This window comes from Erythrolamprus reginae, chromosome 10, assembly GCF_031021105.1.
Source record: "Erythrolamprus reginae isolate rEryReg1 chromosome 10, rEryReg1.hap1, whole genome shotgun sequence".
Classification (NCBI taxonomy): Eukaryota; Metazoa; Chordata; class Lepidosauria; order Squamata; family Dipsadidae; genus Erythrolamprus; species Erythrolamprus reginae.
The window spans coordinates 35,931,813-35,953,480 of NC_091959.1; the positions used below are offsets into that span (position 1 = coordinate 35,931,813).

The following is a 21,668-nucleotide window of genomic DNA, read 5'->3' on the forward strand; positions in this document are numbered from 1 at the left end:
GTTCGGAAACTTCAGATCGTGCAGAATGCAGCTGCGAGAGCAGTCATGGGCTTACCTAGGTATGCCCATGTTTCACCATCACTCCGCAGTCTGCATTGGCTGCCGATCAATTTCCGGTCACAACTCAAAGTGTTGGTTATGACCTTTAAAGCCCTTCATGGCACTGGACCAGAATATCTCCAAGACCGCCTCCTGCCGCACGAATCCCAGCGACCGATTAGGTCCCACAGAGTGGGCCTTCTCTGGGTCCGGTCAACTAAACAATGTCGGTTGGCGGGACCCAGGGGAAGAGCCTTCTCTGTGGCGGCACCGACTCTCTGGAACCAACTCCCCCCAGAGATTAGAACTGCCCCTACTCTCCCTGCCTTCCGTAAACTCCTTAAAACCCACCTCTGTCGTCAGGCATGGGGGAATTGAAACACCTCCCCCGGGCATGTTTAATTTATGCATGGTATGTTTGTGTGTGCGTCTGTTAGTATATGGGGTTCTTTTAAATTTTGTATAAATTTTAAAGTTTTCTGATTATTTATGATTTGTTCTATCTTGTTGTGAGCCGCCCCGAGTCTTCGGAGAGGGGCGGCATACAAATCTAAATAATAAATAAATAAATAATAAATAAATAAATTTAGGGGTAGTGATTTCTGACAATCTCAAAATGGGTGAGCAGTGTGGTCGGGCAGTAGGAAAAGCAAGTAGGATGCTTGGCTGCATAGCTAGAGGTATAACAAGCAGGAAGAGGGAGATTGTGATCCCCTTATATAGAATGCTGGGTGAGACAACATTTGGAATACTGTGTTCAGTTCTGGAGACCTCACCTACAAAAAGATATTGACAAAATTGAACAGGTCCAAAGGCGGGCTACAAGAATGGCGGAAGGTCTTAAGCATAAAACGTATCAGGAAAGACTTCATGAACTCAATCTGTATAGTCTGGAGAACAGAAGGAAAAGGGGGGACATGATCGAAACATTTAAATATGTTAAAGGGTTAAATAAGGTTCAGGAGGGAAGTGTTTTTAATAGGAAAGTGAACACAAGAACAAGGGGACACAATCTGAAGTTAGTTGGGGGAAAGATAAAAAGCAACGTGAGGAAATATTATTTCACTGAAAGAGTAGTAGATCCTTGGAACAAACTTCCAGCAGACGTGGTTGGTAAATCCACAGTAACTGAATTTAAACATGCCTGGGATAAACATATATCCATCCTAAGATAAAATACAGGAAATAGTACAAGGGCAGACGAGATGGACCATGAGGTCTTTTTCTGCCGTCAGTCTTCTATGTTTCTATGTTTCTATCCATGTCCGGACCATTTGAGCTCCCTTGAATTTGTTCAACCTCTTTTCAGTCTGAGCCACTGAATACTTTTGTCCAGGACTTTCTTATTCTCCAGCCCACCCACTGTCCATCGGATTCGCTCAGTGGCTTGGATCTAATTAGGTTTTCAGCTCTCCGTTGCTTTCCCCCTTCAGTCCCAAACAATTCTGCAGGGGAGGTTGTGGTTCTGGGGTGGGAGCCTTTCTGGAGAAAACCAGAAAGTCTCTTGATTTCATTCAGAAAGTCCCAAGCAGTGGTGGGCTCCTACGGGTATGGTCAGATACGCAGTACTGGTAACAAAATTTTGATTCCCCCCCCCCTTTTTTCCCTTCTGGTGTCTGGGTATATTTTTCCTATCACAGTAAATGAGGTTGAATGTGTATAATTTTAGCTGTGCATACGTGTGTGTACATACACTTTATATAGTACATAATCAGACGGGGGGGGGGGGGAAACACAGTGGGGTAGCGAAAATGGAGCTTCACCCCACAACACCCAATTTGCACTGAAAGAGAAGGATTTAGGGGTAGTGATTTCTGACAGTCTCAAAATGGGTGAACAGTGCAGTCAGGCGGTAGGGAAAGCAAGTAGGATGCTTGGCTGCATAGCTAGAGGTATAACAAGCAGGAAGAGGGAGATTATGATCCCGCTATATAGAGTGCTGGTGAGACCCCATTTGGAATACTGTGTCCAGTTCTGGAAACCTTACTTACAAAAAGATATTGACAAAATTGAACGGGCTACAAGAATGATGGACGGTCTTAAGCATCAAACTCATCAGGAAAGACTTCATGAACTCAATCTGTATAGTCTGGAGGACAGAAGGGAAAGGGGGGACATGATTGAAACATTTAAATATGTTAAAGGGTTAAATAACGTTCAGGAGGGAAGTGTTTTCGATAGGAAAGTGAACACAAGAACAAGGGGACACAATCTGAAGTTAGTTGGGGGAAAGATCAAAAGCAACATGAGAAAATATTATTTGACTGAAAGAGTAGTAGATCCTTGGAACAAACTTCCAGCAGACGTGGTTGGTAAATCCACAGTAACTGAATTTAAACATGCCTGGGATAAAGATATATCCATCCTAAGATAAAATACAGAAAATAGTATAAGGGCAGACTAGATGGATCATGAGGTCTTTTTCTGCCGTCAGTCTTCTATGTTTCTATGTTGAAACAAAATACATAAGCCACGCCCACAGTATGGTAGTAAAAATTTTGGTAGCCCATCACTGGTCCCGAGTGAACTGAGGTGAGAGAGGGAATCTGCCACCTTCAGCCATGGGAAATTCTTGCCCTTCCTAGAGTCCTGCAAGACCTCCGTGGCACCTCAGTCTCCTCTCCACTAATGCCCTTCTCACCTCGAGGTTTGACTACTGCAATGCTCTCTACATGGGGCTACCTTTGAAGAGTGTTCGGAAACTTCAGCTTGTACAAAATGCAGCTGCACGAGCAGTGTTGGGCCTGCCAAGACATACCCATATCTCGTCATCACTCTGCAGACTGCATTGGCTACCAATCTGTTTCCGGACACAATTCAAAGTGTTGATTATGACCTATAAAGCCCTACATGGCATCGGACCAGACTATCTCCAAGACCGCCTTCTGCCGCATGAATTCCAGCGACCAGTGAGGTCCCACAGAGTGGGTTTCCTTAAGGTCCCATCGACCAAACAATGTTGGCTGGTGGGACCTTGGGGAAGAGTCTTCTCTGTGTGGGCCCCGGCCCTCTGGAATCAGCTCCCCCTGGAGATTCGTACTGCCCCCACCCTCCTTGCCTTCCAAAAGAGTTTAAAAACTCATCTTTGCCGCCAGGCCTGGGGTTCCTCAGATCTTCCCCCCTGACCAATGAATGCTTTAGTTTGGTTGTTGAATGAATGATATTGATAGTTTTTTAACTGGAATTTTAAAGATCGTTTTTTAATGTATTAATTGGATTGTTATTATTGTTTCTTGTTTTTCAGTACATGCTGTGAGCCGCCCCGAGTCCTCCGAGAGGGGCGGCATACAGATCCGATTAAATCTAAAATCTAAAAATCTAAAAATACAAACCTCAGCCGAGAAACTCATCCTGACCTCTGGTTTTCTGTCCCCAGGAAGCCCTTGGCCACTACTGCTTCCTCATCTTCTTTGGCGTCCTCATTGGAATGGGACTCTTCACCTACCTCTTCGTCCCTGAGACAAAGGGGAGGTCCATCCTGGACATCGCAGAAGACCTCAACCGGATCCCTCTGGGGAAGAGGCGCACATTGCCTGCTCTGGGAAGCAGCTCCAGCCTGGGCACCAAGCTATGACCGCAGCCCTGCAAACGCTGCTAAAACGGGCTCTGACCAGGGGTGGGCAGCAGGCAGGATGGGGTGGGACGCAGTTCCACAAGTGGAAGTTTATTTATTTATTTATTGGATTTGTATGTCGCTCCTCTCCGAGGACTCGGGGCGGCTCACAACTCACAACTTCAATGAAGCTGTGTGTCCAGCTCCAACTGACCATCCCACCCTCCCGTCCTCCTCCTCCTCGGAAAGCAGCAGGAGTTGCAGGGGAGCCATTTCTCCCCCATCTTTTCTCTCTTTTAAAAAAAATATTTTTAAATTAATTTTTAACAAATTTAATATACACACAACATAAAACAGTGCATAGTGAAAAGTGCCCACCACCCCAATACACACACATACCCCACCACCAATCGGGGGTGTTTCTTATATAATCCACTTTGACCCAAGAGCAATATACAGTATCTCTTTACATATTATAGAGTCATTCCAATTTATTTCTTATAGTTTGGTCTCGGATTCTACTCATCATATATCGTCTTACCTTGTCCCATCGTCCCATCAGTTGTCTCAATTCAGTTTCATTATCCAAATTTATCCTTTCCCCCCATCTTTTCTCAACAGCTGATTGGCACCTGTTCGCTTAGCTACCCAGCCTGAGGCAGGGTGCAGCCCAGGAAGGAGAGCGCGGGAAACGTGAAGCAAATTGTCACCCCAGAGAGTGACACTGGTGAGGTTGTAAGTCGAGGACTTACAACAATTGTCAGACATGGGAGCCGTCTTTAACCTTTGAGCAATGGTGTAATCCAAATTATTTCACTACCGGTTCTGTAGGTGTAGCTGGGTGGGTATGGTGGGACTTGGGCATGACAGGGGAAGGATACTGCAAAATCTCCATTCCCACCTCACTCTGGGGCCAGCCAGGGGTGGTATTTGCCAATTCTCCACTCCAAATTTCCACTACCGGTTCTCCAAACTACTCAAAATTTCTGTTACTGGTTCTATAGAACCTGTCAGAACCTGCTGGGTTTCACTCCTGCCTTTGAGCCTTCAGATCTGCCACAATTACTACTTTGGGAAAATGGGAAGGCAGTTTGTATGGAGTGGGTGATAAGTAGTAGTCTAAATAATATTCCTTCCAGAAGGTCAAGGCCACTTTGCCCTGCAGATACGAAGAAGTGGCTGGGTGGTGGTGTGGTTAGCTCTGGCCCAGCTCCTGCCCCAAGGAATGTGGAGGTGGAGGTGGGGGAGACATCCACATGCCGCAGGCCGGTTTTGCTCGCAGTAGAATCTGTCGACAAAGTCTCCTCTGACCAAGGAAGCGTGAGTGACAGGGAAGAGGGGAGTTTGGCAGACAGCCCAGGAGGAGATCAGTCATCTGTATCATCCCTGGATTCTGAACAAGAATTAATGACACATCCACGCATGCGTAGAGTGATTCATAGGAGACAACAACTGAAGTATTATTACAAGAGAAAATGAGGCCACCTGTGGTTGGGTGGGGCTGCTGTGATTAGTGCTACAGATAAAAGTGCAGCCTGGTGTTTTACTTTCATGGCAGTTTATCTGATTCATTGTTTCATCAATAATCATGGTTTTTGCTGTTCAGGATTGTATGTGGACTCTCTGGACTTTAGAATTGGACTCAATTTCCCAGTTATTGGGTGAGCAATTGGACTGCATTTAACCTGTGCCTTGTGTGTACCAGAAAATCCCTTTGACATTTAAAAAGGGAGCTGTTTCTGTTTTTCTATTTATAAAAACTTTTGGGTTTTCCTTTTATCGTGTGGTGTGTGTCTTCCTGGACTAATTACCCTGTAATTACAGGCAGTTGAGACACGCTGGCAGAACAGGTGGCATCTTCAGATTTGGATGGTGCCTGATTGGATCATATGATGGACATGTGGGGGCTGGGCAGGGACTTGAACTTTTGTTTTAACATCTCTAATTGGATTAATTGTACTATTGTGTCTTTGTAAATGCTGTGAGCCGCGCCGAGTCCTTGGAAAGGGGTGGCATACAAATCCAATTAAACTTAACTAATAAAATTTAGCTTTGAGGAAACTCAAGCCTCGGAGTGTGATTTCTTTTGGAGTGTTACTCAGAAACCTGACATCAATAGCAATACAGTATTCCCTTGACTTTCGCAAATCCGACCTTCACAAAAAGTCTATACCACGGTTTTTTTAAAAAAATTAATTAAAAAAATACTTCACGGGGTTTTTTTCTATACCACGGTTTTTCCCATTGCTGATTGGTTGAAATCTCGGCCAATCTTGAATAAAATCTCAGCTCAGGTCTCCTTTTTTTCTCCTGCTGCTGTTGCTGTGTCTGTGCTCCTTGCTTTTCTCCTCTTTCCTCCTTCCTGGCCTCGGACGAGCTTCCCTCTCTCATGCTCAGCTCTCCTCCAGCCTCACGCGACCACCTCCCGCCTGAGGTGCAAGCAGAAGGCGTGGGTGGAAGTGGCACTGGCAGCATTTATGCTTCTAGCAGCACCCGTTCGCCTAGCTATCCAGCCTGAGGCGGGAGGGCGACCGAGGAAGGAGAGCACGGGAAAACGCGAAGCAAATTGTCACCGCAGCAAGCAACGCTGGTAAGGTTGTAAGTCGAGGACTTAACAGTTCACTTGAACAATGTAGATTGTTCAAGCCACCCCCACTTGATCACATGACTGGCAAGCCACTCCTACCCAGTCATATGACCCTTAAGCCACACCCACAAAATAATCCACACCCAGAGTGTGGCAGTAAAATTTTTGCTGCCAGTGCCGTTTCCACCCACTCCTGCTGCTTGCACCTCAAGTGGGAGGTTGCCATGTAAGGCTGGAGGGGAGCCAGGCAGGAGAGAGGGAAGCTCGTTCGAGGCCAGAAAGGAGGAAAGAGGGAAAAAGCAAGGAGCGCAGAGGCAGCAGCAAAGAAAAAAAGGAGAACAGAGCAAAGACTAGTAATACAGGAAGTAAAAGCTGCCAATCAGCTGAAGCTGCACACTCATCTTCATTTCCACAGGTGGAACTGTGTTCCACCCCATCTTGCCTGCTGCCCACCCCTGGCAGAACCACATCTGTTGGCACGCGAGCCATTACCCTAGCTAAGCTCAAATGAGCATCTGCATGCCAGCCAGCTCCTGGAAGGGCATTTTCGGCTTCCAGAGAGTCTCCAGGGGGTGGGGGAAGGCATTTTTGCCTCTGGAGCCCGGGAAGGGTGAAAAATGGACCTATCGGGTCCACCAGAGTTTGGGAAATGGGCTGTTTCAAGCCTCCAGAGGGCCTCTGGGGGCATTGAATTATGTGGGTTGGCACTCGCGCATGGGTGATAGCACACGCAAAGCACTTTCGGAACCCGAGGGAAAAATGGTTTTTGTCATCCCGCGAGTGTGTGTTCATTCACCTGACTGGGAAGGGAGGGGACGTTGGGAGACGCAGAAGAGGCCGAGTGGAAATCCCCTCTCCAGATGCCCCTAAAGGTCAGGAGGACGTGAAGCGTCCAGGAGTCCAGTGAGGCTGGGATTTCCAACAAGTTCAAGCCAGGAAACACAGCCGGGGCAGCAGCCTTGCCTGCGCCAGGGTTGGTTGGCACACTGGGATTTTGTGCCTCAATGAGTTTCAACTTTCTGCCCTCAAGCATTCCACTCTTTTATTCTGCATAGATTAATGGACGAATTCTCCAACAATCTCGCCTTGCCCAATGAGCGAGAGGGATAGAAGCAGGCAAGGTTAATGATCCCTAAGTGGCGGTAGTTTCTGCAGCCCAGAGGAATGAAAAGCGGTGGACCTCCCTCAGCCAAAGCTCTCTGGGGGTGAAGAGGAATTGCAGGAGGATGCAGGGGCTCTTCTCCAACCTGGTGAGTAGGCAGGCGGTGAACGTGGCCGTCTGCAGCTGAGCTACACGGAGCCCAAAAGCTGACCGACCCATCCTGGGCAGCCCTGCAGTCCACCTCTGGGCCAGCTGCTGGCTCCAAGGCCAGGATTGCCATGCTCTGCGGCTTTGCCCAGCATGATGTGGATGGCCTTGTGGTTGTTTGGCTGGTTCTAAGAAAGTCTAGCTAACATCTGCCCACCATTCCTACTTGTCTCTCTTGTCCTATGGAATCCCTCTGCCTTGCTACAGTATGGATCACCAACACCCATAGAATAGAATAGAATAGAATAGAATAGAATAGAATAGAATGGAATGGAATGGAATGGAATGGAAGAATGGAATGGAATGGAGTGAATGGAATAAATAGAATATATAGAACAAATAAAATAGAACAAAACAGAACAGAATAGAATAGAATTCTTTATTGTACACACAAGGAATTTGTCTTGGTGCCGATGCTCTCAGCATACAAAAAAGAAAAGATAGAATAGAATAGAATAGAATTCAATTCTTTATTGGCCAAGTGTGATTGGATACACAAGGAATTTGTCTTTGGTGCAGATGCTCTCAGCGTACATAAAAGCAAAAGATACATTTGTCAAGAATCATGTGGTACAACACTTAATGATTGTCATAGAGGTCAAATAAGCAATGAAGAAACAATCAATATTAATAAAAATCTTAGGATACAAGCAACAAGTTACAGTCATACAGTCCTAAGTGGGAGGAAAGGGATGATAGGAATGATGAGAAAAAACTAGTAGAAAAAGAAGTGCAGATTTAGTAAAAAGTTTGACAGTGTTGAGGGAATTGTTTGTTTAGTGGAGTGATGGCGTTCGGGGAAAAACTGTCCTTGTGTCTATCACAATGGCCCATCACTTGCCGCACGAATCCCAGCGACCGGTTAGGTCCCACAGAGTTGGTCTCCTCCGGGTCCCGTCAACTAAACAATGTCGTTTGGCGGGACCCAGAGGAAGAGCCAACTCCCTCCAGAGATTAGAACTGCCCCCACCCTCCTTGCCTTTCGTAAACTCCTCAAATCCCACCTCTGTCGTCAAGCGTGGGGGAACTGAAACATCTCCCCCTGCCTACATAGGGGTTTTTTGTGTATAATATGACTGTATGTCTGTTTTTTTATTATTATTTTTGTTATTTTAGATTCTAACTATTAGATTTGTCATTGTATATTGTTTTTGATGTTGCTGTGAGCCGCCCCGAGTCTACGGAGAGGGGCGGCATACAAATCTAATGAATAAGAATAAGAATAAGAATAAGAATAAGAATAAGAATAAGAATAAGAATAAGAATAAGAATAAGAATAAGAATAAGAATAAGAATAAGAATAAGAATAAGAATAAGAATAAGAATAAGAATAAGAATAAGAATAAGAATAAGAATAAGAATAAGAATAAGAATAAGAATAAGAATAAGAATAAGAATAAGAATAAGAATAAGAATAAGAATAAGAATAAGAATAATCACGCTTCCTGCCATGGGAGGCTATTCTAAGCAACCTTTGAACATGTTTCCTTCTAATCGCAGGACTTGGGATTCTGTAGCCCTGAAGGTTTCCCAAGGTCAGAGGTCGTCTATCTAAAAAATCTGTCGGGGGGGACTTTTGTTTTCGTTCTCACCCATGCTTTGCTCTCTCCACAGGGCCACTACCAGAGGTTTTTCCAAATGATCCTTGTCCTGGGGATTGGTGGGAACTTTATCGTTGGCTATCAGATTTCTGTGATCAATTACCCCTCTGTGGTAAGAGATATTTTAAGTTGGTAGATTGGGGAGGCCAGATAGTATCCATCGGGGTTAGCGTTAGGGGCTCGTCCAAGACTGATTCGTGTCTTTTCTGAATCCAGAAGGCCACCTTATGGGTCTCCAACCCCACCGCCATGAATTAAGACAATTCTCTTTCTGCATGTTGAATTGTGTCATTCGAAGTCCAAGTAAGCAGGTTAAAGTAGATTGCAGCCCTTCGTTGCCATATTGCAGATGGAGGCTCACTCAACCCCAACAAGATGGAGCTGTTATATGGGTTCTGCCTTCCAAGGATAATCCCACTTGTTGATTGTTTTTAAGATAGCGGGTTTTTAGTCATAGTTTTAACTATTCACCCATGTTTCTGCAACACTCCGTGGCCTGCATTGGCTGCCAATCAGTTTCCGGTCACAATTCAAAGTGTTGGTTATGACCTATAAAGCCCTTCATGGCATCAGACCAGAATATCTCCGGGACCGCCTTCTGCCGCACGAATCCCAGCGACTGGTTAGGTCCCACAGAGCTGGCCTCCTCCAGGTCCTGTCGACTAAACAATGTTGTCTGGCGGGTCCCAGGGGAAGAGTCTCTGGAACCAACTCCCCCCGGAGATTAGAACTGTCCCCCCCCCTCCTTGCCTTCCATAAACTCCTTAAAACTCACCTCTGCCATCAGGTATGGGGGAATTGAGGCATTCCCCCCGCCCTCTCCCCCGGGCCTATACTATTTATGTATGGTATGTCTGTGTGTATGTCTGGTTTAATAATGGGGGTTTTAAATGTTTTTTAAATTTGTTAGATTTGTCATGAATTGTTTAATTGTATTTATTTATTTGTTTATTTATTTGTTTGTTTGTTTATTGATTGATTGATTGATTGAATTTTTATGCCGCCCTTCTCTTTAGACTCAGGGCGGCTTACAACATGTTAGCAATAGCACTTTTAACAGAGCCAGCATATTGCCCCCACAATCCGGGTCCTCATTTTACCCACCTCGGAAGGGTGGAAGGCTGAGTCAACCTTGAGCCGGGGATGAGATTTGAACAGCTGACCTTTAGATCTATAGTCAGCTTAAGTGGCCTGCAGTACAGCACTCTACCTGCTGCGCCACCCCAGCTCTGTATGCTGTGAGCCGCCCCGAGTCTACGGAGAGGGGCAGCAAACAAATCTAATAAATGAATGAATGAATGAATGAATGAATGAATGATATGAATGAGTAAATAAATAAATAAATAAATAAATAAATAAATAAATAAACAAACAAACAAACAAACAAACAAAACTAACTAACTAACTAACTAACTAACTAACTAACTAACTAACTAACTAACTAACTAACTGGGTGTCTCATCTTCCCTCTGTTCTCAGTACATCAAGAGGTTCATGAACGAAACCTGGCTGGAGCGCACTGGAGCCCCCCTCGGTGAAAAGACGCTGCTCTTCCTGTGGTCCTTCGCCGTGTCTGTCTACGGAGTCGGAGGGATGCTGGGCTGCCTCTGCAGCGGATTCCTGACCGTGAAATTCGGGAAGTAGGTGGGCCCAGCAGATGCCGCCTGGGGGGGCAGAGCTGAGGAGCAAATGCACAAGGAGCCATTTGGGCTGCTGGTCCAGAGGAAACAGGGGAGGCTATAAAACAGCTGCAGGCACCAGCTGTTCTCTTTCTTTTGGTCTAATAAATAGAGGAAACCAGTGAGTTTGTTCAACAAGCAAATGCAAAAGGGATTTTGAAAGGGACGTGTCCTGCACTGTTTGTGGGATGCTGCCTCTCTTTCAGAAAGCCATCCTTTTAAACAAAATTTATTTATTTATTTATTTATTTTGTCCAATACACAATACATATTGAAGAGAATAGACATGAAGTATTATATATAAAGAGAAGATATAAAAATAGAGGAGAAGATATATGAAGGAAGAAAAGATATATGAGATATGAGATAAGGAGAGACAATTGGACAGGGGCCGAAAGGCAGGCTAGTGCACTTATGTACGCCCCTTAGTGACCTCTTAGGAACCTGGAGAGGTCAATCGTGGATAGTCTAAGGGAGAAATGTTGGGGGTTAGGGGTTGACACTACTGAGTTCTACCCTTCGACAACTCGATTGCTAAAGTCATATTTTTTACAGTCAAGCTTGGAGCGATTAATATTAAGTTTGAATTTGTTGCGTGCTCTTGTGTTGTTGCGGTTGAAGCTGAAGTAGTCATTGACAGGCAGGGCGTTGCAGCATATGATTTTGTGGGCAATACTTATTCTGGTTCACTCTTAAGCCTTCGTTCTCCCACACTTGTGATCTGACTCCCTGTCACTTTTAGATGGGCAGGCAGGGGTCTTTTGGGGCCTGCTGGCAGTAGCCCTTCCCAGCCAGGGGCGCCTGCGGGGAGCAGTGGGTATAGGAGGCACCCCACAAAAGAGGCTGGCAGGCGAGGCAGCCCAAGGCAGTGAGACCACTAATATGTTACTTTTCTCTCTCCTCCCTTTGCTTGGACGTAGGAAGAAATGCCAGCTGAGCACAGACATCCTGGTCATCCTGATGACGGTGGTGATGGCCTGCAGCAAAAGAGCCAAATGCTTTGAAATGATCCTGCTCGGACGATTGGGCTATGGGATATGTGCGGGTAAGGAGCCTTCATGGGATTTTTTTTTTTAAATAAACTTTTATTGGAAGGACACATGGTTGCCTGATTCTTCTTTATTAGGAATCGGCCCATGTAACAAGGTAAAAAGTAACAAGAGTATAATTGAAGTTCGCGGCAAAAGACAAGGGGCGTGGCTTGGGTCTCTCTTTTTAAAGGGCTTTCGTACTGTAGGCGCGGCTTGGACAGCCGTTTGGATTTTTCCACCCGTGGCTCGGCCAATCCGCAGCCAGCATGTAGATGAGTTAGTTTAAACATGTATTTAAATAACCTATTTACATATTCTTATTTACATGGATACATAACACATAGATAACATAACATAGATCCTTGGAACAAACTTCCAGCAGACGTTGTTGGTAAATCCACAGTAACTGAATTTAAACCTGCCTGGGATAAACATACAGTATATCCATCCTAAGATAAAATACAGGAAATAGTATAAGGGCAGACGAGATGGATCAGGAGGTCTTTTTCCGCCGTCAATCCTCTATGTTTCTATAGTTCTATAACACCTTCAATGTTGGAGAACCCACAGCTTCTGGAGGCAAGCCATTTCACCGCTTGATGGTCCCGGGGTGGATTCTGGCTTACCTCGCTATTGGTTCACTTCCTGACATGCCTCGTGGGTGCACGTGGACGGTACTAATAACTTAGGTTCTGCACATGTGCAGAAGCAAAAAACAAGATGGCGGTGCCTATGGGGCTGCCAAGAGAGCCAGTTTGGGGGTGGGGATGTCCAGACAGTCATCGCTGCTGGTTTGGCACATGGAGGAAATTCCCCCTACCGGTTCTATAGAACTGGTCCGAACTGGCAGGAACCAACCTCTGGGTTGTTGTCACTAATAGGAAATTTCCCCTTACTTCTAGGTCGCTTCTCTCCTTGATTGGTTTCCACCCATTGCTTCTTATCTTGAATTCTGGTGCTTTGGAAAATAAGTTGACTCCCCTCCCCTCTTCTTTGTGGCAGCCCCTCAAATACTGGATGATTCTATCATGCCCCCCCCCCCCCCGTCCTTCTTTTCCCTAGGCCTACCCAATCCCTCCAACCGTTCTTCATATTTTAGTCTCCAACCCTTAATCAGTTGCTCTTCTCTGCATTTTTTCCAAAGTCATTTTTTAAATAATGTGATGTCCAAAACTAGATGCAGTATTCCAAATGTGGTTTTATAAAGTGGTGCTAATATTTCATGCGATCTTGATACAGTAGTCCCTCGCTATACCGCGCTTCACCTACTGCGGCTTCACTTCATCGCGGGTTTCTGAGGAAGTCGATCGGCAGATTTAAAAAAAAAAATCTAAAATTGTAAATACTGTATTTAAATACTGTATCTAAAATAAATACTGTGTGGGAAGGGTTTATAAACACTTAAAACAATGAAAACTTACCAAACAATTACAATATAAATACTTAAATAAGTACTATCAGTCGATAATTTCCCCATCGCGGATTTCACCTATCGCAGCCAGGTCTGGAACGTAACACCAGCGATAGGTGAGGGACTACTGTACTTCATGTGATCTTGACTCCATCCCTCTGTTTATGCAACCAAAGATTGCATTAGTATTTTTGGCTGCAAGTGCTCACTGCAATAAATGATTGTCTGCTAGGTCTCCACGCTCTAATAAACTGGGCAGTTGGCTAAGGATGGTGGCAACAGAGGAGCCTCTATCAGATCCTGGGGAGAAAAGGTTAATTAAGTTAAATTAAAAGTTAAAGTTAAAGAGCACTCTCAGGACTCTCCAATGGGTGCCCCCGTGATCTGATGTAACTCTTTTTTTAAAATAATCTTTATTAATTTTCTACACATAAAAACAACCAAAACAGACAAAATATACATAGAGATACACATCTGGTATAAAATCTTTCTTTTTAAAAAAAATAGATGTACGAGACATCGATATATATGCTAAAATTAGACTGGCTTTCTTAAAATCTCTTTATCTTGATTTATTCAACACTTTCTTTTACTTATCTATAATCTTAAAATATTAGATATAAGGAAATGAGCTACTGAAAATATATCTAGTTCACAATTTTAATACAGATCTATCATACACCTGCCCACCCTTTCCGTTCTTTCACTCTTCTTTTCCTTCTTCCTTTCTTCCTTTTCTCTCTGTATGTCTGTATGTCTGTTGATGTTTTTTGTTTATTTGTTTCTGTCTATTGTCAAATGCATATTGTTTAGACTATAATTCCACATAATTATTGTTTTAATCTCCAACTACCCATTTCTCGTATTCCTTTTTCCCCTGTATTTTGACATGTCTATATTGTTAATTGTAATTTAAATGTATTTATTGTATCTTTGTAAATAAAAACTTTTTAAAAAAATTTAAAAAAAATACATAGGGAAAAAATTGAATAAGGGTGAAAAAAGACAAACAAATGTGTTTAAATCATATAAAATGTTAAATTTCAATAGTAAAAAATATATAAATCGTCAACCATGTTGTTGACTATCATTGTCAAGCGACCTTATGTTGGGTATTTATGTCTAGGGTATGGAATTGTATACTTATTTCCTTTAATTGTAAGTGTTGTGTTTGTATTTGTGTTAGGGATTTCTGGAGGGGGTACGAGTTCTTTTTTGGGGGGAGTTGAGTTCTATCGATTTGTGGTGCAGTATTTCTATATTTATCATTGCGTTTGGATATGAGAGGAAGGAGTATCTAGTATTACTATTCCGTTAGGTTTCTTTTTTTTCATTTTTCCTGTTTAAGCCATTTATACCAGCTTTCCCATATTTTGTAGAATTCGTATTTGTCCTTTTCCTGTAGCTCTAAGATCACTCTAACTCTTGTTGTCCACTTAAGTCAGCATGGTGTCTGGATGGGTGTCAACAGACTCAAACCCAACCCTGATAAGACGGAGTGGCTGTGGGTTTTGCCTCCCAAGGACAATTCTATCTATCCGTCCATCACCCTGGTGGGGGGAATCATTCATCTCCTCAGAGAGGGTCTGCAACTTGGGCGTCCTCCTCGATCCACAGCTCACATTAGAGAAACATCTTTCAGCTGTGGCAAGGGGGGCGTTTGCCTAGGTTCGCCTGGTGCACCAGTTGCGGCCCTATCTGGACCAGGAGTCACTGCTCACAGTCACTCATGCCCTCATCACCTCGAGGCTCGAATACTGTAATGCTCTCTACATGGGGCTACCTTTGAAGAGTGTTTGGACACTTCAGATCGTGCAGAATGCAGCTGCGAGAGCAGTCATGGGCTTTCCCAAAAATGCCCATGTAACACCAACACTCCGCAGTCTGCATTGGTTGCCGATCTATTTCCGGTCACAATTCAAAGTGTTGGTTATGACTTATAAAGCCCTTCATGGCACCGGACCAGATTATCTCAGGGAACGCCTTCTGCCGCACGAATCCCAGCGACCAGTTAGGTCCCACAGAGTGGGCTTTCTCCGGGTCCCGTCAACTAAACAATGTCGTTTGGCGGGACCAAGGGGAAGAGCCTTCTCTGTGGCGGCACCAGCCTTCTGGAACCAACTCCCCCCAGAGATTAGAATTGCCCCCACCCTCCTTGCCTTTCGTAAGCTTCTTAAAACCCACCTCTGCCGCCAGGCATGGGGGAACTGAGATATTCTTGCCCCCTAGGCCTTTACAATTTTATGCATGGTATGTTTGTATGTATGTTTGGTTTTATAATAAGGGTTTTTTAGTTGTTTTAGTATTGGATTGTTAAATGCTGTTTTTATTATTGTTGTTAGCCGCCCCAAGTCTGCGGAGAAGGGCGGCATACAAATCCAATAAATAAATAAAATAAACAACTCTGCTCCTGGGACTGTGAATATTTCACATTTTATTGGTTTCTGTCTGTCCGTTGTTTCCTTCTAGGTCTCTGCCAGAACATTCATTCTCAGTACGTTGGAGAAATTTCCCCCAAGAAATGGAGAGGACTTGCCAATGCTACCTCAGGATTCTTTTGGTCTCTGGGGAAATGCTGGGGCCAAATCTTGGGACTCAGGTACAGAAGGAGCCGGGTGGGCAAAGAGGGAGGGGGAGGCTGTCCCCCCACCCACAACTTCCGGGACCACCTTCTACCGCACAAATCCCAGCGACCGGTTAGGTCCCTCAGAGTGGGCCTTCTCTGGGTCCCATTGACGAAACAGTATTGTCTGACACGACCCAGGGAAGAGCCTTCTCTGTGGCGGCCCCGACCCTTTGGAATGAAGTCCCCCCAGAGATTAGAACCTCCCCCACCCTCTTCGCCTTTCGCAAACTCCTGAATACCCACCTCTGCCATCAGGCACAGGGAAATTGATTCCCCCGGGCCGTTCCCGCTTCATGTATGGTTTTTGTCTGGGATGTATGACTGTTTTTATATTAAGGGTTTTAAATTGCTTTTTTTAACTATTGGATTTGTACTGTGCTTTTTTGTTGTGAGCCGCTCCGAGTCTCCGGAAAGGGGCGACATACAAATCTAATAAATAAATAAATAATTCAATTCAATTCAATTTATTAGATTTGTATGCCGCCCCTCTGCGTAGACTCGGGGCGGCTCACAGCAATAACAAAGAACAATATACAATAACAAATCTAATATTTAAAAACATCATGGTCAAAGCAATGGAAACTGCAGTTTAATGTTTCCAAATGTAAAATAATGCACTTGGGGAAAAGGAATCCTCAATCTGAGTATAGTATTGGCAGTTCTGTGTTAGCAAAAACTTCAGAAGAGAAGGATTTAGGGGTAGTGATTTCTGACAGTCTCAAAATGGGTGAGCAGTGTGGTCGGGCGGTAGGAAAAGCAAGTAGGATGCTTGGCTGCATAGCTAGAGGTATAACAAGCAGGAAGAGGGAGATTGTGATCCCCTTATATAGAGCGCTGGTGAGACCCCATTTGGAATACTGTGTCCAGTTCTGGAGACCTCACCTACAAAAAGATATTGACAAAATTGAACGGGTCCAAAGACGGGCTACAAGAATGGTAGAAGGTCTTAAGCATAAAATCTATCAGAAAAGACTTAATGAACTCAATCTGTATAGTCTGGAGGACAGAAGGAAAAGGGGGGACATGATCGAAACATTTAAGTATGTTAAGGGGTTAAATAAGGTTCAGGAGGGAGGTGTTTTTAATAGGAAAGTGAACCCAAGAACAAGGGGGCACAATCTGAGGTTAGTTGGGGGAAAGATCAAAAGCAACATGAGAAATTAATATTTTACTGAAATAGTAGTAGATCCTTGGAACAAACTTCCAGCAGACGTGGTTGGTAAATCCACAGTAACTGAATTTAAACATGCCTGGGATAAAAATATATCCATTGTAAGGTAAAATACAGGAAATAGTATAAGGGCAGACTAGATGGACCATGAGGTCTTTTTCTGCTGTCAGTCTTCTATGTTTCTATGTTTCTATCTAAAAACCCCTTATTTAAAAAAGCAAGACATACACACAAACATACCATACATAAATTATATAGGCCTGGGGGAGGTGACTCAATTCCCCCATGCCTGACGGCAGAGGTGGGTTTTAAGGACTTTACGAAAGGCAATCAATGAATAAACCTCCCTTCTCCTTCCCTCCAGGGAGCTCCTGGGGACTGAGTCGTCCTGGCCTCTGCTGCTGGCCTTTCCTGGTGTGGCAGCATCCTTCCAGCTGCTCCTTCTGCCCTTCTTCCCCGAGTCTCCTTCGTACCTCTTGATCCAGGAGGGAGACGAGGAAGGATGCCTGAAAGGTAAGTTGTCATCCTTAAAAACATTGGCCTCACCGCGGAAGGACCAGAGCGGAGCCAGTCTTGGCAAAGGTGTCGTCCAAACCTTTGACTGGCCAGGACTGAGGAGGGTTAGAGGTGGTAGGGACTCCAGCTTCCCTGCCCATCTTTGTATCATCATCGTTGTCATCTTCTACATGGTCCTTATAGAAACATAGAAACATAGAAGACTGACAGCAGAAAAAGACCTCATGGTCCATCTAGTCTGCCCTTATACTATTTCCTGTATTTTATCTTAGGATGGATCTATGTTTATCCCAGGCATGTTTAAATTCCGTTCCTGTGGATTTACCAACCACGTCTGCTGGAAGTTTGTTCCAAGGGTCTACTACTCTTTCAGTAAAATAATATTTTCTCATGTTGCTTTTGATCTTTCCCCCAACTAACTTCAGATTGTGTCCCCTTGTTCTTGTGTTCACTTTCCTATTAAAAACACTTCCCTCCTGGACCTTATTTAACCCTTTAACATATTTAAATGTTTCAATCATGTCCCCCCTTTTCCTTCTGTCCTCCAGACTATACAGATTGAGTTCATGAAGTCTTTCCTGATACGTTTTATGCTTAAGACCTTCCACCATTCTTGTAGCCCGTTCAATTTTGTCAATATCTTTTTGTAGGTGAGGTCTCCAGAACTGAACACAGTATTCCAAATGTGGTCTCACCAGCGCTCTATATAGCGGGATCATAACCTCCCTCTTCCTGCTTGTTATACCTCTAGCTATGCAGCCAAGCATTCTACTCACTTTCCCTACCGCCTGACTGCACTGTTCACCCATTTTGAGACTGTCAAAAATCCCTACCCCTAAATCCTTCTCTTCTGAAGTTTTTGCTAACAAAAACTTGCTTATCTAGGGCTTCTGTTGAAGGGTCCAGAATGTGTTGTCCCATAAGGCTCTTGTGGGGTGAATGTTAAAGGGAGAGGCAATACGAGTGGCTTATTTGGCTAAATATATGTGGGTGTGGGTGTGTTCTGATTTCAGGCTCATACTGAATATACTTGGAATAAATGATTTCTCAATGCATCTCATTGTAAAACACATCCTCTTTATTTCTCCTTAACACTTCAACTTGCACGCAGTTTTCTTCTCTCGTCATTTCTATCTCAGCAATTAAATAGATAAGCTTGGCAGCAACATAAAAAACATTCCACAAGTCATTCTAAAATTTACAGCTAATTAAGGCTAGCCAGGAGTCATTTAAAAAGCCAGTAATAAATCATACATGACAGCTTAGGTTTCGGAGTAAGTTCACAACCATCTTTAGATTGCAAGATTAAATGAATACAGCGTCTCTTCCATTTTACAACCGGATATGAGGTAATTTATTAATTAATTCTTCTCTAATATCTCCTCCCTTTTTCCTCCAGGTGTTTCTGAAAACGTCTGAAACGAGCATCCCTCCATCTGTTCTCTTCCCCATGATTAGTTTCTTAAATTGGGGTTTTTTAAATTACTTTTAATATTAGATTTGTTCATATTGTCTTTTTACTGTTGTTAGCCGCCCCAAGTCTACGGAGAGGGGCAGCATACAAATCTAATTATTAAAATAAATAAAATAAATAATAAATTTGAGTCACCCGAACTCATGTCTATGTCATTAGCAATAAAAAACACAGAATCAATGCTTAAAATAATAATTAATGATATTTCTTTGATACGTTAAACATTCAGAGAGAAAAAAGCTAATAATACTTTCAATATGTACTTTTTATCCTCTTCTTTGCTAAGTTAATTAAAATTAACTACACATGAGATATATTTTATCTACAGATAACAATGTTATGAAATCTAGTCCCTTATATTCCCTTTTTCTATTTATAATAAAACATAAACATCTTAACATCTTAACTCAATATCTAATTTAATCCTTTCATCTCCTTATCCAATGCTGCCACCAATCCTTATTTCCTCATCTGGGTCTTTAATAGATTAAAATTAAATCATCATGTATTTCTTCAAAAGTAATTAAAAGAAAATACTTCTCAATTATTTTTAGTTTCCAACCATTCATAAAACTTTCCCCAGATCTTAGAGTAATCACACTCCTCTTTATCTTTAAGTTTTAAAGTAAGCCTATTCATTTCAGCACAATCTAAAATCTTACGTAATGTTTCTCTTTTGTCTGGAATTTTATTCAGCTTCCAAGTTTCTTAAGCCTTGAAAGATGACATTTAGGGGGTGACTTGATCGAAGTGTATAAAATCATGCATGGGATAGAAAAAGTGGATAGAGAAAAATTCTTTTCTCTATCACACAATACTAGGACAAGGGGGCCCTCCCTAAAGCTCATAGGTAAGAAAGCGAGGACAAATAAAGGGAAATATTTCTTCACTCAGAGGCTCCTTGGTTGATGGAATCCAGCTGTCAGCCTGGATAGCTTCAAGGCAGGATTAGACAGATTCATGGATGCCAAGTGTATCGGTGGTTATTGAAACAGATGTCCATGTGCTGCCTCTATGTTGGTTGAGGCAGGCAGGATTTCCTTGAGTACCATTTGTTGTGGGTCAGGGGAAAGGGAGGGTCTTGCCTTCTCTTTCTACTCAAGATCCCCATGGACAATTGGTGGACCACTGTGTGACACAGAATGCTGGACTCGATGGGCTTTGGCCTGATTCAGCAGGGCTCTTCTTAAGTTCTTATGTTCAGACATGTGTCAGGCCAAAGTCTTCACGTGGAGTTAGAGAGTTCAACCTGGCACAACACAAGGGGGGATGGGAGGGGTAGTGAGTAGTCAGAGGGGAAAGTTACTAGACACAACCAAAGATTCCTTTCTCCAAGCCAAGGCCACCGTTTGTTCTGCCTCAACTGAAGAGAAGAGGAAGTTGATAAGCCCCTGCACACAGACTGGCTCTTGTGATGAACTTGTGGGTGTGGGGGATGTAAGATGAACCTTAACCTAGGTGGGATTCTGGGAAGTATTCAGAATCAGAATGAGAATGGTGTAGGTAACATGGTTCTGTTAATAAATCAAGCTCTGATTGAGAGAATTGGACTGGGACTTGTTTTATTTCTCAGATGCTATTTAGAATGCTGACAACATGTCTGTTTTGCTACCCAACCAGCCCAATCCTTAGCAAGCTGTGAGCTAGGGCAGCGGGTCTCAGCTTCAGCAACTTAACCATCTGTGGATTTCCACTCTCAGAGTTCCTCCTCCCCAAATCATAGAGTTGCAGAGGGGGAGAAGCACTGAGCCGCAGGACCAACCCAGGGGGCAGTTTTCCCGCCCCAGTGACCGCTTGGAGGTCAGAGCAGCTGCCTGCTGTTGCAGTATAGCATAAATGTTAGAATAGGATTTATATCTGGACCTCTAGCATAAAAATACTCTGCTTGCCCTGAATCTATTATAAGCCAGGATAGGACAGCACTAATGTTATATCTGCCTGACGACCGGCAGCAGGGGAAGCCGCGGGGATTGGCGCCTTCTCCAAGGTGCTGATTGGCCGCGCTTACTAAGTAACAATGCAGGCGGGAGATTATGCTGTTCTGTATTGGTTGGCTCCTCAGCCTGTCTGCTGTATAAAATGTTATGCTTGTGCTGAAACCTTTCATGTGTGTATCTGCCTGCTCTGGCATGAGTTCTTAAAATAAACGGCCTGAATTATACGTGAGTTCCAGTTATTACATTTGGCGACGAGGATTCCTACTATTGTGGGTAAATATACTTACCACAATGTCTACCCACGTATCTTTTCCCCCCTTTGATCCACAAGGGGAGACCTGGGACTCATACGTGGCCAGGTTTGACTGTTTTCTAATTGCAAATGGATTTTCAGAGATTTCTGGTGACCGCAAAAGGGCTTATTTCCTCGGATTTTGCGGCACGGAAATGTTCGAGACAGCTCGAGCGTTGTTTGCCCCGGTTTCCATAAACAATGTGCCCTGGGACGAGTTTCTAAAAACTCTTCAAGATCATTATGCCCCGGCTCCCTCCCGTTGTGCTCGACGGTATAAATTCTATCAGAGGAATCAAGGTGAGGGGGAATCGATAAATGACTATGTAGCTGCCTTACGCAGAGCAGCTCTTTATTGTGAGTTTTTGGATTTGAACGATTACCTCCTTGATAGACTGATATTTGGCATAAGAGATGGTCGCCTCAAACGGCGTTTATTGGC

At 43.8% G+C, this 21,668-nt stretch overlaps 2 protein-coding genes across 3 annotated transcripts in view; both read left to right on the forward strand.

Annotated features, from left to right (window-relative positions):
* Window positions 1-5,653, forward strand: part of LOC139173041 (solute carrier family 2, facilitated glucose transporter member 11-like) — a 29,557-nt gene extending 23,904 nt beyond the window's left edge. Inside the window, exon 12 of the mRNA XM_070762495.1 lies at window positions 3,416-5,653. Within this exon, the coding sequence (XP_070618596.1) occupies window positions 3,416-3,613 (198 nt within the window). The 3' untranslated portion in view covers window positions 3,614-5,653. The remainder of the gene's footprint in view (window positions 1-3,415) is intronic.
* A 1,134-nt stretch (window positions 5,654-6,787) lies between these two features.
* LOC139173037 (solute carrier family 2, facilitated glucose transporter member 11-like) overlaps window positions 6,788-21,668 on the forward strand; it is a 34,867-nt gene continuing 19,986 nt past the window's right edge. The window contains exons 1-6 of one of the 2 annotated variants that reach the window (XM_070762482.1): window positions 6,788-7,429; window positions 9,103-9,201; window positions 10,569-10,729; window positions 11,689-11,813; window positions 15,680-15,809; window positions 17,372-17,520. In XM_070762482.1, coding sequence (XP_070618583.1) covers window positions 7,406-7,429; window positions 9,103-9,201; window positions 10,569-10,729; window positions 11,689-11,813; window positions 15,680-15,809; window positions 17,372-17,520 — 688 coding nt within the window. In that variant the 5' untranslated portion in view covers window positions 6,788-7,405. The other variant, XM_070762483.1, reaches the window with a different exon arrangement.